This window comes from Podarcis vaucheri, assembly GCF_965113315.1.
Source record: "Podarcis vaucheri genome assembly, chromosome: 3".
Taxonomy (NCBI): domain Eukaryota; kingdom Metazoa; phylum Chordata; class Lepidosauria; order Squamata; family Lacertidae; genus Podarcis; species Podarcis vaucheri.
In genome coordinates, this window is record NC_138761.1 from 126,410,646 (window position 1) to 126,426,711 (window position 16,066).

A 16,066-nucleotide genomic window follows, 5' to 3' on the forward strand; every position below is an offset into this window, starting at 1 on the left:
TTTGTTCAAATTTTCACTCTGACATCAGACTCGCTGACTAACCAACTTCATAAGGTTAGATAAGGTGAAGATAAATGGGAGGAAGGCAGAATCACAAGTCCCACCTTGAGCCTTTTTGAGGAAAGGCAGGATAGAGATGGAATAAACATACATAAATAAATAAATAAATAAATAAATAAATAAATAAATTGTGCATCCATCCTAAATGGGGTAACGGCAGATTAAGAGCCTTTGATATCAGAAATGATATCAGTATCAAGCAAGGATCAAGCAACACTTCAAATGTTGATAAAGTGGCTTGCCTTAAATGCTTATGCCACAATCCATTTTTAGGGTTTAATGTTCTTAACCTTCCAACAGAAACAACCAACAGTCCTTTATAATATCTATATATTATAGAGTGGCTGGGGCAACCCAGTCAGATGGGCAGGCTACAAACAAACAAACATTTTATTCTGAAAGAGCTCAACCAGAATTACACAAGCCAAGAAAATATGCACAGTTAGCACCTTAATAAAGAAACTTCCATCGCACTGATCAAATACCTGCTATGGAAACAGTTTCTTCAGTGCTTTTTTTCTAGAAAAATAGGTGCTGGTACTCACCATGAAGTTGTTACAGTAAATGTCAGTGTTTTTTAACAACAACAAAAAGAGGTGCTGGTTCTATGTCCCCTTGAGTACCCCCTGGGGGAGAAAAGCACAGAGTTTATTTACCTTTTCTTGAAGCAACTTTGAGGAAGCGGCATCACGATTTCCTTTGCCTCCAGTAGTATTAAAATGAGACCAAGGTAATACTGCATTAAATGTTAGGGGATCTTCCAAGGCAAAATCTGGTTTTAAAAAAATCTGAAAAAAGAAGTCAATCACATCTCATTACCACACATCACTAATGTTCCCACCTTTACCTGTATAGTGCAGACCTCCATTCCTCAACCTTGTGGACTAAGGAGGAAAGAAGGGGAGATCACACAACTCTGAAGCTTGCTGTAGTACATTATTGCATTGGGCCTATGTATGTGTGAAATATGTTGGGATTATTGCAGCAAAGGACAAAAATAAAATAAAATGTGACTATAGTGTTAGTGTGAATAGTTAATCTTCAGAATCTAGCAAAAGAAACAACTTCAAAAAGAGGAAGATTGGTGAAAACAACTGGAAATGATGCCTTTTGATAAGTTGCCTAAATTCTGCATACATTGTCACATATAAGAGTAGGATAAGCTATGCTAAAATATGTATCTCTATTCTGTACACCACCCTGAGACCTGCGAGTATAGAGCGGTATATAAATTCAATAAATAATACATACAGCCCAAATAAATTAATAAGCAAAAGAAACGAGCAAAGCATTTCTTCTTACAGGTATGAAAATCTCCATCATACCTTAGGTACTTGCTCCAGATCTGTCCTGGATTTATCTAAAAATAAAATGCCGCAACAAATAGAAGATTCAAATTACATATTTTCACAGTAAACTCCAGTTGCTCATTCATTTTCAATTTTATGAAACATACAGGCCCTTATTAAACTTTGGAATGTTTCTGGATTTGGTTTCAGATTGAATATACACAAGTAAGAAAAATCTGAACTCAGTCATTTTAGATAAACAGAAGAAAATATTATTAAAGCAAATATTCTCCTTTGTAGATTGAAGAACCATCTCAGCAGGCAGTGGAGAGGCAGGTAGTCACCTCTTTCACTCTCTAGCCATTGGAGAGAGTGGTATGAAATTATGCATGGCATAGAGAAAGTGAATACAGAAATGTTCTCTCTCTCTCTCTCTCTCTCTCTCTCTCTCTCTCTCTCTCATAAATACTAGAATTTGGGGACATTAAATGAAGCTGAATTTTTGAAGATTCAGGGCAGACAATTTGAAATATTTCAGTCTGCTAGATGTTGTATTTTCATTACCCAAGTATTGGGTGAAATTAGAAATTCTAATTGCTGTCTTCACTGTAATTTATCTTTGCTTGCTTTATGGTGAAGCTGTTGTTTTGTTCATTTATTTGCCCTATTTTTCTATACTCTGTCATTTCTGTATATTGTTATCTTTTTCCTGCATATTTTATGACTGCCTTACTTCATTGTTCCCTGCTCAGGGACTCAAATTATCCAATGAAGAGTGAAATTCTGGACATACGGCAGCCCTAGTAAATTAAAGAGAATGACTAAGCAGCTACAAGAAAACCTGTAACCTACCATGAGTATGTAACAGTGTCCTATCAAAAGTATCTTTAGCAGGGCAAATGGTCTTGCATCTCTCATGAATCTTTTCTCTCTACAAAAGGTAAAGAAAATTCCGGGTTTGAAACATTTTTTCCCCACAGCACATTATTTAAGTTTCCTATGCAAAATGAAAATTGACTGACAAATTAAATCTATTATAATGCAATGGTGTAATTCAGGACTGCATTGGATTTGGATTTGATATCCCGCCTTTCACTCCCCTTCAGGAGTCTCAAAGCGGCTCACATTCTCCTTTCCCTTCCTCCCCCACAACAAACCCTCTGTGAGGTGAGTGGGGCTGAGAGACTTCAGAGAAGTGTGACTGGCCCAAGGTCACCCAGCAGCTGCAGGTGGAGGAGCGGAGACGCGAACCCGGTTACCCAGATTACATGACTACCGCTCTTAACCACTACACCACACTGGCTCTCATATTAATAAAATATATTAAAGATTAAATATATATATAGGCCAATTTTTCTTATACCTTTAACTAAAGCTGACATCCTATGCGTGCATACCTGGGAATAAAGCCTACAATAGCCTTTATTTCTGAGTAGCCATGCATAGGACTGGGCTATCCTCTGAAGCAGACTTCCCCAACCTTAGGTCCACATATGCTGTTGGACTGCAACCCCCATCATCTCCATGGTTGGGACATATCGTCCCAAAGCACCTGAGGGCCTAAGGCTTCTTTGTAAGGTTTAGCACTAAAGTACTCTTCAGGCCTTCATCCTGAACATGCAAGGGTAGGCGGGGGGGAGGGGGGAGTGCAGGGGACTGGTGTCCATGTGTCCCACAACTTTTGTGTGTACAGCAGCACCAACCCTCCACTCTCCATCTTAGTGTGAAGGGGTCTTCTATGCAAATTCAACTGGACAGACTTAGAAGCCTCCCCATGCTCAGGAACTCTGGATTATTGGTTTCCTACTGCAAGGAAGCTTCCAAATTCATTCAGTCAAATGCATCTTGAAGTCCTCTTCAGACCTTGCTGCTCAAACTGAGAAGGGCTAGGTAGAGTGTGTGCAGACACATTCAGAGTAGAGTAGAGTAACTGTTCCAAACTTTCAGCCTTTGTGCACAGAGAGATTGCACTTCTTTCATCACACTGCTTAAAAATAGGAAAAACTGTTTAAATGAACAAGTTGTGTTTCTTCTCTAAGCAGATGGATTCTTTTAAAAAATGTTCATATACAACTGTGTGTGTGCAACAAGTGTAAAAATTTCCATTAAGTGTGGGCCACTTCAGATGTAACAGGAAACCACAGTTTTGTGTAGCTAAACTATGGTTTGCTTGTACATCCTCATGGTTTTCTATGAGGCTAACAAAACAGGATCTGAAACACTAGCTCAAAGCTGGCTTTGGTTGACAAGTTAGCATTAACTTAAAAAAAAATTGTTTAGCATGAACTGTGCTCATCCTCTGGTCTGGCAGCAGATTCCTTTTCCCGCTCACCTCCTCACTATCAGTCCCTCACCAACCAGGCAATTTAGGTCCTAAGCCAGCTTGCAAGAAGAAAAATAAACAGTGAAAGAACTTAAAGAGACAAATTCATTTTTATCATCTTCTGTGAGGTAGCAAATTAAACTGCACAGAATATGCAAAAAAAGTCAGTCAGCATTCCATGGCCACTGAGCAGACTCAATCCTCATTAGGCTGTTCTGAGGCACTATGGTGTTTCTTTCTTTCTTTCTTTCTTTCTTTCTTTCTTTCTTTCTTTCTTTCTTTCTAGCTTTGGGTTCCCCCCAACTCTCCTTTTTCTGCCCTTATTTGCTACAAAAGCAACAGCACTCACAGCCCGAACATCAGAAATAGACAGGTCTATCACAGGATTTCTCTTTTACCTGAACAATTTCCTGTTGGTATGTTACAAAAAGTTCCTTGCTGATCTGTGGGAGGTAGAGCGAAGGCACAACTTCAATGTCCACAAAATCCTGTCCCCATGTTTTTGTAAAGAAATCAGATTCCCTTTTTGTTAACCGAGGATCATTTAGTGCTGCTGGGAGATTTACTTTGGAATGATAAATAGTCCATCTATGTTGATCAGCAACTAAAGATGGACTGTCACATAAACTATTAGGATCACCTGAAAGACAAAACAGTAACTTGAAAGAGGCATGCATTTTTTCCAGCAATGACAAGATAAAATCTGCAGCATAATTTAAGAATTAACTATACAAATAAATATCTTAAGGAGATATTACACTCTAATTATGTACTGCAGGACTGCTCTGCACCTTTGTGTTTAGACTGAAATATATCCATCTTATCTTAATATTGCTTTTAGCATTCAGGGTAGAACAGAAAACTCTGAACTCTCCAATGTTGGCAGCGAGGTAGCAGACAAATCTCCATGCAGCAGGTAATTTCAGGTATCAGAGAAATGAAGCGTATTAACAATTGTTATCTTTGTGCATTTTGCAAAGCCTCACAATGACAGACCTACAAATCCTCTACACACTGAAACAGTCATCATGTAATTTACTATTGTTTGCTCCTTTCAAAGGTACAAAAATAAAATAAAATAGCAGAACCGAAGAGTATAATTAAGAGAAGAATTAGAAGGCAATGCAGCATTTCAAGAGTTACACAAGCCTGAAATTGATTTTAATTGTTTTTGCTATAAAAATAATCTTATTGAAATTGATTTACTGCTCATCCAGCATGTTCTTTTCATTCAAGCTCACATAGGCTATCAAGTTTAATGCAAATATCCAAAATTTAAACATTTACTGTTTTTTTATGTCTGTAGCAATATGCAACTGTGCAATAAACAAACTAATGTCAATTCACTATTTAAGGATTGTATCTGTCTAAGTCACACTCAGAAGAGATCCCCTGAAATCACTAGAATGTAGTTTGTCACGTCCACAGAGTTCAACATGTACACAATGTGTATGTTTAACAGCATAAACTTTACCATGCCTACCCTGCTAATGACAGGCATCTCTCCACTTACGCGTGTTCAATTCATGTATACACGCAGAGCTGGGAAATAATTAAATAAATCTATTTAATCTGCAAAAATGTGTGAAAGGGGAGGCCTGTGGAGAGTTGGAGTTTGAGAAAAGAGGTTTGGAGGGAGCGATTGTGCTGGTGTTTGGTTTTTTAGATGGTGTTCCCCACTATACATGATTTCATGTGTACCTGTGGTACCTGGGAACATAACCCTCATTTAAGTGGGGACACGCGTGTATCAAACATAGATCTCCGTTTCCATGAGATATGGTGTGTGTATGGGGAGAGGGAGAGGAAGAGGGGGGGGTGGAGAGAGAGAGAGTTAAGGGTAAGGGTCTAGACCTAGTAACTTTGAGATCCTACCTGGCGCCTTCATTATACATCTTTAGGTGCCAGGAAAAAATGTTCCTCTTCAACCAGCCCTTTGGTTGATTAACATTCTATGTCCTTTTAAATGTGTTTGTGAGAGGAGGGTTATTGGTGTGTTTTGTTTTTGTTTTTGTTTCTTTATTTTGTTTTTATGCTGTATGTATGAATGTCTGTATTAAATTTGTATACAAATTTAATACATACATACTGTAATGTGGCACTCAACAGTTTTTCAATGGGGTAACGTGGCACTTAGCCTGGAAAAAAAGTTAAAGCCAATTTTGTTAGAGACACTTACCTGTTGGTTCCTTGGGACATACATCTGGCAGCGACTGCACTGGTCGAAAGCGTTTGGCAGAATCCACTTCCCTTTTAATGAAAGTATCACTGCTCTTTGATGGAGGCACTGGTGAAGACCGGTGGCTTGAGGCCATTGCATATAGTCACCACTGGTTAAGTACTGAATTAAAAAGAGATAACATGTATTCATAAACATCTTTTTAGATATTATGGCAGGCTGATGGCAATTATAATATGACAACCCAGTTATAGAAACTGAAAGTTAAGGTAAAAAAGGAGATAAAATGGTTTAGGAAAATGTAATGAGACAACACCATACAGTCTTCTTTATTTTTAATGAATACAGTGGTACCTCGGTTTTCAAACATAATCCATTCCAGAATGAATGAATACAGTGGTACCTCGGTTTTCAAACATAATCCATTCCAGAAGACCGTTCAAGTTCTGAAACATTCGAAAACCGAAAACTCAATAGCCAACAGCTAGGCCTCAGGATCTTGCACTCAGGGGAAGCCGCGTTTCTGTTCAACTTCTAAGGCATGTTCAAAAACTGAAGCATTTACTTCCAGGTTTATGGCATTCAAAAACTGAAATGTTCATCAACGGAAACGTTCAAAAACCGACATACCACTGTATTTTTTTCTTTCTAGGAAAAGTTTTGAGTATATGCTAACAATAAACTCATGGCTTAATGCCACTGAAGTCAATGGACTATTTGTTTTCTTATATTGATGATTTCACATTCTTGTGCAACTATATCTACCAGTACAGTAAGAAGAGATCAAGGATATAAACCTTCATAAACCCTTTTTCTTCAACTAGTCTTCATCTAGTTCACTGAATGCAACCAGGTTCTACCTTCCTGTAGAATTTTCTAAGATGCAAATGCTGATTAACTGAACATAAATCATCAATTTGTGATTACTGTACACAGATACCAACATGCTAGGGAAGAGACAGGTGGGATAAGCAGGCTTTGTAAGATATTCTGGAAAAAGTATAATGCTTTTGCTTTCAACTTCCTTGTCGTCATCTTCCTCCTCTCCCTTCTACCACGCACAATCACCTTATTCCCTGCCAAAGGTGAAAAGCTTAATTTCAGTAACAAAACAGAAACATAACAGGAAGAGTAAATGTTTCTAGTTGAAGTCATCTCACTAGACCAATAAACCAGTCCTAAATCAGCAGCAACATGATGCCACACTAAATTATTCACAGCTAACAGCTATTTGAGTATAGTCATAAATTTAGCATCAGTTGGTTAGAGCCTGGAGCTGAGAACACCAAGGTTGCAGGTTGGATCCCTATAAAGGACAGCTGAATATTCCTGCACTGCAGGGACTTGGACTGGATGGCCCTCGGGGTCCCTTCCGACTCTACAATTCTATGATTCTATGATCTTATAAATAACTAACCTCGGCAAGCCACTGTACACACCAGTCTATTCACACAACAACAAAAAGAACAAAATGTCACAATTCCTAATTGCTCTAGTAAAATAGTATCAAAAGGGAAAATATCAAAGTGTGCTCCATAATTAGCAATTACGTGGTGAAAATCATTCCCGTTACATCTTAGACCTGTGCAGTACATTCAAATTAACTGTTTGTGAAGAATGGCCCCACCTTATTAACTAAGATGCTTCCTCATATTGCAATGTTAAGTTTTCTAATTTAGATAACAACAGCATCCTTCTGAATTTAGTGAATATTTTTTTTAAAATATGCAGTAATGCACAAGCCTTCCAATTCAAATCTCATCACAAAGTAAAAGTGAAATGAACACAAAACAAAACCTCACAAGAAAATCTGAAGTATCACCAACAAAAAAGTACTTTAATTGCACTCCTACATTAGACTGCAATTGTATCCTGCAGTCATACCTCAGGTTGCGTCCATTTGAGGTTACGTGTTTTCGTGTTGTGTCCCGCAGCAACCAGGAAGTACCAGAACGGGTTACTTGTGGGTTTCGCCACTTGCGCCTGCACAGACACAGCACTTCAACTTGCATCAGTTCCGTGTTACGGACAGGCCTCCGGAATGGATCCCGTCCGTAACACGAGGTTCCACTGTACTTCTACATAGATGCAGAAACTATAGCTTACATTCATGGGCATATCCTGGATTTTTGTTGGGGTGGGCAGGCTTTGTTGGGGGGAAAGGCTTTTGTTAGGGGGGCAGATTTGCACTGGTTTTTTATTGATTTGGGGAGGGAACTGCCCCCCTGCCCCCCTTTCACTACATCCATGCTTAAGGTAGGCATTGATATGGCTCCAGAAACTAAAATATGAACCTGGATTAATCACAGCTCATATAATAAACTTTGTTGAACATTTATTTTTATTATATCTCCACCTGTCATTACATTTTCACTGGCAAGGTTAACATACAAATGTTCCAGTTTTAACATTTGGAAGATCTTTTTAAAAACTCACATTTCAGTGCCTGAAAATGATTCATGTTGATATTACTTCACTCACTGATGTAATAACAGTAGTCTGTCAAATTTTAGATCAATTAAATTAACCTAATACTGATCTAAGCTACAGTGGTGCCCCGCAAGACGAATGCCTCGCAAGACGGAAAACTCGCTAGACGAAAGAGTTTTCCGTTTTGGAGGTGCTTCGCAAAACGAATCTCCTATGGGCTTGCTTCGCAAGACGACAATGTCTTGCGAGTTCCTGTGGGTTTTTTCCCTTCCCCCCCTTTTCTAAGCCGCTAAGCTGCTTATCAGCTGATCCGATAAGCCGATAAGCCGCTAAAAGCCGCTAAAAGCGCTAATCCGCTAATGGGCTTGCTTCGCAAGACGAAAAAAACGCTAGACGAAGAGAATCACAGAACGGATTCTTTTCGTCTTGCGAGGCACCACTGTACGTCTTAATGAAACACATTGCCGTTATTGCAGGCAAAGCATCTGGAATCCACAGGCAAATATACATAAATAATCCCAAATAAATTCCCTGAAATTCAGGGACTCCTTGCTTATTCCAAAGCGCACAGTTTCAGTAAATGCAATAATTGCCCTTGTCCGAGTCAAGAAAGCAAGTAAGAGCTGTCTGCACACCCAAACTTCCAAAGAGCTCTGAGCTAGCTGAAGCCAAAATGTTTTACCCTGAAAGTTCCCCATACTGCTTAATTTAAACTGTTTATAAAGTATATATGAACAGTATACAAGACACAAGTTCCTAAATTTAACCTGCAGGATTACTCATTTGTTTGTTTGTTTGTTTGTTTGTTTGTTTGAATTCATTGCAGGGTCTAGTATGCTTACATGTCAAATAGGTAGAATAGAAGCTAAATCAAACTAAATAATAATAATTGCTTTTGGCTGGGTCAGAAGGTCTTCTTGACTCAGATCTCTCAATCCATCAATGATCATAGTCAATGAATGTTGATAAATTGGAAAGTTGTGGAAGGCTGGAATATGTATTTCACTGAGATGGGGGATAGCAAATGTGAAATAGTAACCTCTGGATAAATAAGCCCTTCATTGGTCTGCAACATTCAACTTTTCCAACTTGGCAAAATGGAATGATTAAAGCTGCAATCCTACATACGCTTAGCTGGCAGCAGGCTGGAGCTCACTGGGATTGTGCTGAGAGGAAACCTAACTCCCAGAGTTAAGGTGCAGGTAGCCCCACACCCAAATGGGGAAATAGTAGGCTGAAACTCGGCATACTATATTAGTTTTGCAAAAACATGTCCCCTATTCACTTCCAAATAAGCTAGGAACCTTTTCTGACCTTCAGTATTTAGCAGTTAAGACCCTAGCTACATGTATTATTTAGGATTACAGCTCATAACAGGTCAATAAAAGTATTACTAGCACAATCATATGCACGCTTACTTGGAAGTAAGTGCAGAAACTGAGAAAAGTCTGGGAGAGGAACAATCCTGTCCCATCAAAATGCCATCCAGCATGGCACACTGGAGGTTTTGATTGCTTTCTCAATAAATCATATTTTGTGCAGGTGAGAGCCACCACAAATGAAAGAAAGTACTCAAGTCTTTGCTACATTTCTGACCCAGATACAGTGGTACCTCAGGTTAAGTACTTAATTCGTTCCGGAGGTCTGTACTTAACCTGAAACTGTTCTTAACCTGAAGCACCACTTTAGCTAATGGGGCCTCCTGCTGCTGCCACACAATTTTTGTTCTCATCCTGAAGCAAAGTTCTTAACCTGAGGTAATATTTCTGGGTTAGCGGAGACTGTAACCTGAAGCGTATGTAACCCGAGGTACCACTGTACTGTAATAGCAAACTCAGGAGGTGAGTACCAAGAGGACTGTAACCAAAGAGGGTGACTAGGAAACAAGACAAATGTGTCCTCATGCTGGATAGAATCCCAAATATTGGAGAAATATATACACATTGCCCTCTCCAAAACTGGCAGGGTGTTGGGAAACAGAAAAAAAAATGCTTGAGAGACTAGATCAGGCCCCTGAACTGGTGGTTAGCTACCCCTGTTAAAACTTTAACCATATAGGCTTGGACTCTAGTTGATTTTCAAAATGGATTATTTATTTCATTCAGATTTTTAATTTAATTTTCTGGGAGGGGTTATCTGGGTTTGGCAGATAGAATAGAGCAGGGGTCAGCAAACTTTTTCAGCAGGGCGCCAGTCCACTGTCCCTCAGACATTGTGGGGGGGGCTATATTTTTTGGGGAGGGAAATGAATGAAATCATATGCCTCACAAATAACCCAGAGAGGCGTTTTAAATAAAAGCACACATTCTACTCATGTAAAAACACTCTGATTCCTGGACCGTCTACGGGCCGGATTGAGAAGGTGATTGGGCCACATCTGGCCCCCGGGCCTTAGTTTGCCTACCCATGGAATAGACTTAGAGGGTTCTAGTAACCCTCATTTCACTCCAGTGAAAATAATGGATCACAGAAAATAATGTAAACTCAATCCAAGGTTAAATTTATATGTAACCACTTATATAACTTTGATTGTCCAACACAAGAGGTGCTCATCTTGGTGCATGCATATGTGTGTGTGTGTGTGTGTGTGTGTGTGTGTGTGTGTGTGTATGGGTGGGGGTGTGCCTTGATGTCAAGAGCAGAGTAAAATCCCACTGTATTGCTAACTAACCTTCTGTTCATACAGGATATATCAGTGTTAGTAGTCTCTACTAGTATCAACATGTTAGCAATTTCACTCCTCGAAAGCTGCATTATGTGATTGGTATAATTCACATGCCTGTCTGAGCAGACTGTGGGAATGGAAAACAGCCTTATCTCTCTTCCACTGAATGTACTTTGTAATGTACTTCTGCTTTTACTTCGTTATAAATAGTAGATTTGACCATGATGTTTCACGCTTCTTGCTGTGTTATGCTAGATGATTAAAGGTAAAGGTACCCCTGCCCGTTTGGGCCAGTCTTGCCAGACTCTAGGGTTGTGCGCTCATCTCACTCTATAGGCCGGGAGCCAGCGCTGTCCGCAGACACTTCCGGGTCACGTGGCCAGCGTGACAAGCTGCATCTGGCGAGCCAGCGCAGCACACGGAACGCCGTTCACCTTCCCGCTGGCAAGCGGTCCCTATTTATCTACTTGCACCCGGGGATGCTTTCGAACTGCTAGGTGGGCAGGCGCTGGGACCGAACGACGGGAGCACACCCCGCCGCGGGGATTCGAACCGCCAACCATGCAATCGACAAGTCCTAGGCGCTGAGGTTTTACCCACAGCACCACCCGCGTCCCTCTGCTAGATGATTAGTGTGCATCAATCAAGCTGGTTTATGTCACTAAGCACACTGGATGAGCGGGGAGATGCCTCTTCCAGCGTTGCTCGGAGTTCTGGGGGTTAGCAGGCACCCCTGGGCGTTTTCCAACACACTGCACTCTGCAACTATTCTACAAATGATTTAGTATAACAATATTAAGTTTGCATGCCTTAATGAGGAAAGTCCAAGAAAGCCCAGTAAGGAGACCTCCTATCTCTTCCAGTTCCATCAGTTTAAAAAAACCGTTGAGATTGTAACACGCACGGCTATTTTCAAGTCCTAAACAAAAGATTAAACACATTTAAGAAAAACAGAATAAACATTCAAATGTGTGATAAACCCACTGATTTCAAATGTTGATAAAAAGAGGTGAACGGACAGAAGACACCAGGTGACTTTTTTGGTACAGAGTAAGGGAACTCATTTATAAACATGAATGTGGCCCAACTCAGAACTTTTTAGTTTGAGGATAGGATGGTTACTCTGGTGTGTGTGTGTATGTATATGCATGAAATGCACTATACACACATATGTCTGACATTAAGACGTGATGCTTCCTCGGGTATCATTTGAAGTTATGTTGTAAACCCATGAATACATGACACATTCTTATTCTTATTCTAATTATATATGCCAGAATGGAAGCATATACGGTAATGTTGAGAAAACATAACAAAAACATTGTAGGAAGCCATCTCAATCCAGACTGTCAAAGGAAAAGCTCAATGGTGGCACTTTCCAAGTACCAGCTATCGGGTGCATTCAATATGCTAGGCACATATTAGCATGGAAGGACAGATGGAGGCAGCTGTGAAGGCAAAGTGTATATATAACCCTTCAAAATAATATACGCCTTTCATCCGAGGATCACAGGGCAGTTTTCAATATAAAAAACACAAAAAGTAGTAGTAGTAACGCCTTGCCAATCTGGCTGGGTAACATAGTAATAAACAAAACCCTTCCACTAGTCTGTCCCAGCTGGATCTTCTTATATGTTTCTTTTCCTATTTGTCTTTTTCAGAGTTTAGAAGCAATGGACCAAAATAATTTAATATTAAACAAGCCTAGCAGTGAATCACTTTTACTTCCAAATAGTATTCGCATTGATTTTGCCATCAGCATTTTTGTCTCATTTCTCATTCTGCAGCTGAAATATACCTTAAGATCAGAAGAATCATAATACATGAATAGTACTTTATCTTGGATATAACCTAGGACATGGGTAGGCAAACTAAGTCCCGGGGGTCAGATCCGGCCCAATCGCCTTCTAAATCCGGCCCGTAAACGGTCCAAGAATCCGCATGTTTTTACATGAGTAGAATGTGTCCTTTTATTTAAATGCATCTCTGGGTTATTTGTGGGGCATAGGAATTCGTTCATATATTTTTTTCAAAATACAGTCCGACCTCCCACAAGGTCTGCTTGGCAGGGGGTTGGACTCGATGGCCCTTGTGGTCTCTTCCAACTCTTCTATGATTCTATGACCGGCCTCCTGCTGGAAAAGTTTGCTGACCCCTGAGGTAGAGTATGCAGCAGCTTTGGAAGGAGCTCTCCATGTCTTGTCTTTTTATCAGATATTTTCCTGTTCAAAATACAAGATGCCACTCTCTAAATGGATTCATGTCACAAATTTGAAACCACTTGTTGTTTTTTAAAAAAGCTTTGATAGGGTAAATTGGTGCCTAAGGTTGGCTAGGACTTCACTGGCCATTCCTTGCCTATTAATCTTACTGGTGGAAAGCTAGCCTTTTAATATTATTTTAATAGATTACAAGTCCTCAAGAGGGTCAGTAACTTGTACACTGAATTGGGACAAAAGTGGGTTTTTTAAAACCAGACTAAAGAAGTCTATGTTATTAACAACTTTTTCGTATGAATGGCTGCTGTTAACATATCAGTGTGTCTGTTTGTTCTCAATTTCATTCCTTCCGACCTCAATGTTTATAACTCCACTCCACCCTGCCACCTTCCATATATCTGTCTATCTGTCTGTCTGTCTGTCTGTCTTGTCTATAAAATTATTCATGATAACACTTTGTGCATCTGATAAAATGGACTGATGATGCTGGTCAGTCTAGAGAAGAACCAGCAGTTCGTGGAACCTACTTGCCCTCTGTGGGGTTCGCAGGATACAACCTTCCGTGGAAAGAAAGGGCAAGGGAGATAAATTGTGGGCGGAAAGGATTGCCTGCAAACAGTGTCCTATGGCTTAAAATGGGTGGAAGGTATTTGTGTAAGAAGAATTAAAGCAGTGGGTGATATCCTCTGGAAAGGGAACTATGGGGTGACAGCTCATGCCAATTTGGGGAGGGTGGGGAAAAGGGAGAGGAAAGGGGTTATGACAAAGCATGGCAGACCCTCCAAGTGTCCCTATTTTCCAGGATTGTCCCTGATTTAGAAAAGCCATCCCAGTTTCTTATTTGATCCCGGAAAGTCCCACTTTTCCTTAGGACGTCCCTATTTTCATTGGAGAAATGTTGGAGGCTATGGAGTTATTGACCTCCAAGCCGTCTGGAGGCAATTCTGTATAGGGAAGCTTTTTTAATGTTTGATTTTTTCATGATGTTTTTTTTATATGTTGGAAGCTGCCCAGAGTGGCTGGGGGCAGCCCAGTAAGATGTGTGGGGTATAAACAGTAAAATGATCATCACGGAATGGGACGTCCCTATTTTCATCAGAGAAATGTTGGAGGGTCTGGCACAGGCACTGGCTCCCTGGGCGCCCCAGCACCCACCCAGGTCCCCCTGAAGGGGCCGGGCACCCACAATCGCCACGCCGAGATGCCACTCCTGCGGCGAAGGCAGCCGGACCCCACGAATAAGGCGCAGCAGGAAGGCAGGCAGGCAGGCAGGCAGGCAGGCGCTACGGGAGAAATGTGCGGGGCTGCTGAGGGCCAGAGGGTGGCCTGCTCCCTTGGGTGGGATCCGAGCCCCCGCTTCCTCTCTCTCTCCTACGCCGCCTTTCCCGAGGGGTCGGATCCGGCTGCTGCTTCCGAGGGGGGCAGGAGCGCAGTTCCGGGGCCTGGAATTCATGGCGGGGCCGAGGAGGTGGCCGCCTCCTCCTCCTCCGCCCGCCGCCCGCCTCCCGGCCCCTCCGTACCTGCGGGAAGAAGCGGCCAAGGCGGCGCCGCGGCCTAGCGCCTCCCAAGCGACACGTCGCCACCATGGAGCGGCTCTCCGGGCTGCCGGCGGGGCCCAGGGCGGGCGGCGGCGGCGATGCGGCAGCGAGCGGAGCGGCCCCGGCAAGCGCCGCCTCTCCCGCAGCCCCGGCCAGCAGGAGGAGGAGGAGCCGCCGCCGCCTCTTCCGCCCCTTCTGGGCCCAGCGGCAGCCCGCGGAGCGCCGGGCGGCCCCGGAGAGAGATTTCGCGGCAAGCGCCTCGCCACCCGCTTCCCTCCCCGTCAGCAAAATACAGCCGCCGCCTGTGAAAGAAGGACAAACGTTGTACCTCAGAAATCAGCTGCCTTCGCGGTCAGCGCCGCTTTCTTTATACGTCTCGCCCTTGGCATAGAAAAGTGCGCCCAGGCTGCTCATAGCCAAACACTAAAATCGGGAGCAAAAATAGGAAACGGCGAAGGGGGGGGGGGGGAAAGCACCTCAGGAAAGCAAACGCGGAGCTGCAGGAGCCCCGCCAAAGCGCAGCCCGCAAGCTCCTCTGCCGAGCACTCCTTCGGGGCGAGCCATGTTTCTGCAGCGCCGGGCGCTCAGCCTCCCGGCCCCGCTGCGCGGCATCCCGAAGACGCCCCAATCCCAGCTTGCCAGAGGCGGAAACGTCCAAAGAAGAAGAACACCTTCACTGGGAGAAGGAAGAAGTCAATGGGACGTTTCCCCTCCCAGCTCCCTTCCTCTCCCCATTTCATCCTCCATTCTCCGCCTCCCTGTCACACCGGCAAACATTTCCATAAAGTGTAGCATCTCCCTTTCCCATTTTCTGCCTTAGAGAAAGCCCAAGCTTTCGTGCATTTACATTAATGAATTTTTAAAGTATTTTGAAATAAAATGGTAAATTATAAGTAACTTCTCTTGTCATAAATATTACATGGTTTTATTCCAGTTTGCGTACCTTCAAAAAACTACTCCATGTTTCAAGATGCAATATCACTATATTGTCTTATTTGCTTATGTAATAAACAGAAATTATCAGGGTAGTTTACAAGAAAAGGACCCAAAAAGTTGTCTGTGAACAAACACCGGCTCTCTGGGCCTGAAGCGCCATGAGCGCCGCACCCCAGAGTGAGTCACCTGGGACGGGACTCCTTGAGCTGCTCTGCCTCTACAGTGGGAGGCGGCGGGGCTTCTGAAAAGTCACTGGGAAATACGGGAAGGGAGAGCATTCTTGTATCTGGGTCGGCAGGTATCTGGCTGGCCACGACTAGAAGAGAATGCTTGATCCAGGAGGTTCATCTTAAATGATTAAAAGCCTGGTTCTTGCCGCACCAAGCACTAAAAGTTGAATGAAGTAGGTGCTCGGCCAGTCTCTCAG

The 16,066-nt window shown here is 42.3% G+C and overlaps 1 protein-coding gene across 5 annotated transcripts in view; it reads right to left on the reverse strand.

Annotated features, from left to right (window-relative positions):
- Positions 1–15,151, reverse strand: part of VPS54 (VPS54 subunit of GARP complex) — a 42,224-nt gene extending 27,073 nt beyond the window's left edge. The window contains exons 1-6 of one of the 5 annotated variants that reach the window (XM_082215748.1): positions 15,032–15,151; positions 5,852–6,013; positions 4,071–4,312; positions 2,202–2,280; positions 1,386–1,420; positions 717–848 (exon numbers count right to left, since the gene is read on the reverse strand). In XM_082215748.1, the coding sequence (XP_082071874.1) occupies positions 717–848; positions 1,386–1,420; positions 2,202–2,280; positions 4,071–4,312; positions 5,852–5,987 (624 nt within the window). In that variant the 5' untranslated portion in view covers positions 5,988–6,013; positions 15,032–15,151. Of the gene's footprint in view, positions 1–716; positions 849–1,385; positions 1,421–2,201; positions 2,281–4,070; positions 4,313–5,851; positions 6,014–6,648; positions 6,751–6,795; positions 7,651–11,755; positions 11,864–14,685; positions 14,815–15,031 lie in introns of those variants that run through there. The other 4 variants (XM_082215746.1, XM_082215747.1, XM_082215750.1 and 1 more) reach the window with 4 other exon arrangements.
- Positions 15,152–16,066: the final 915 nt, after the last annotated feature.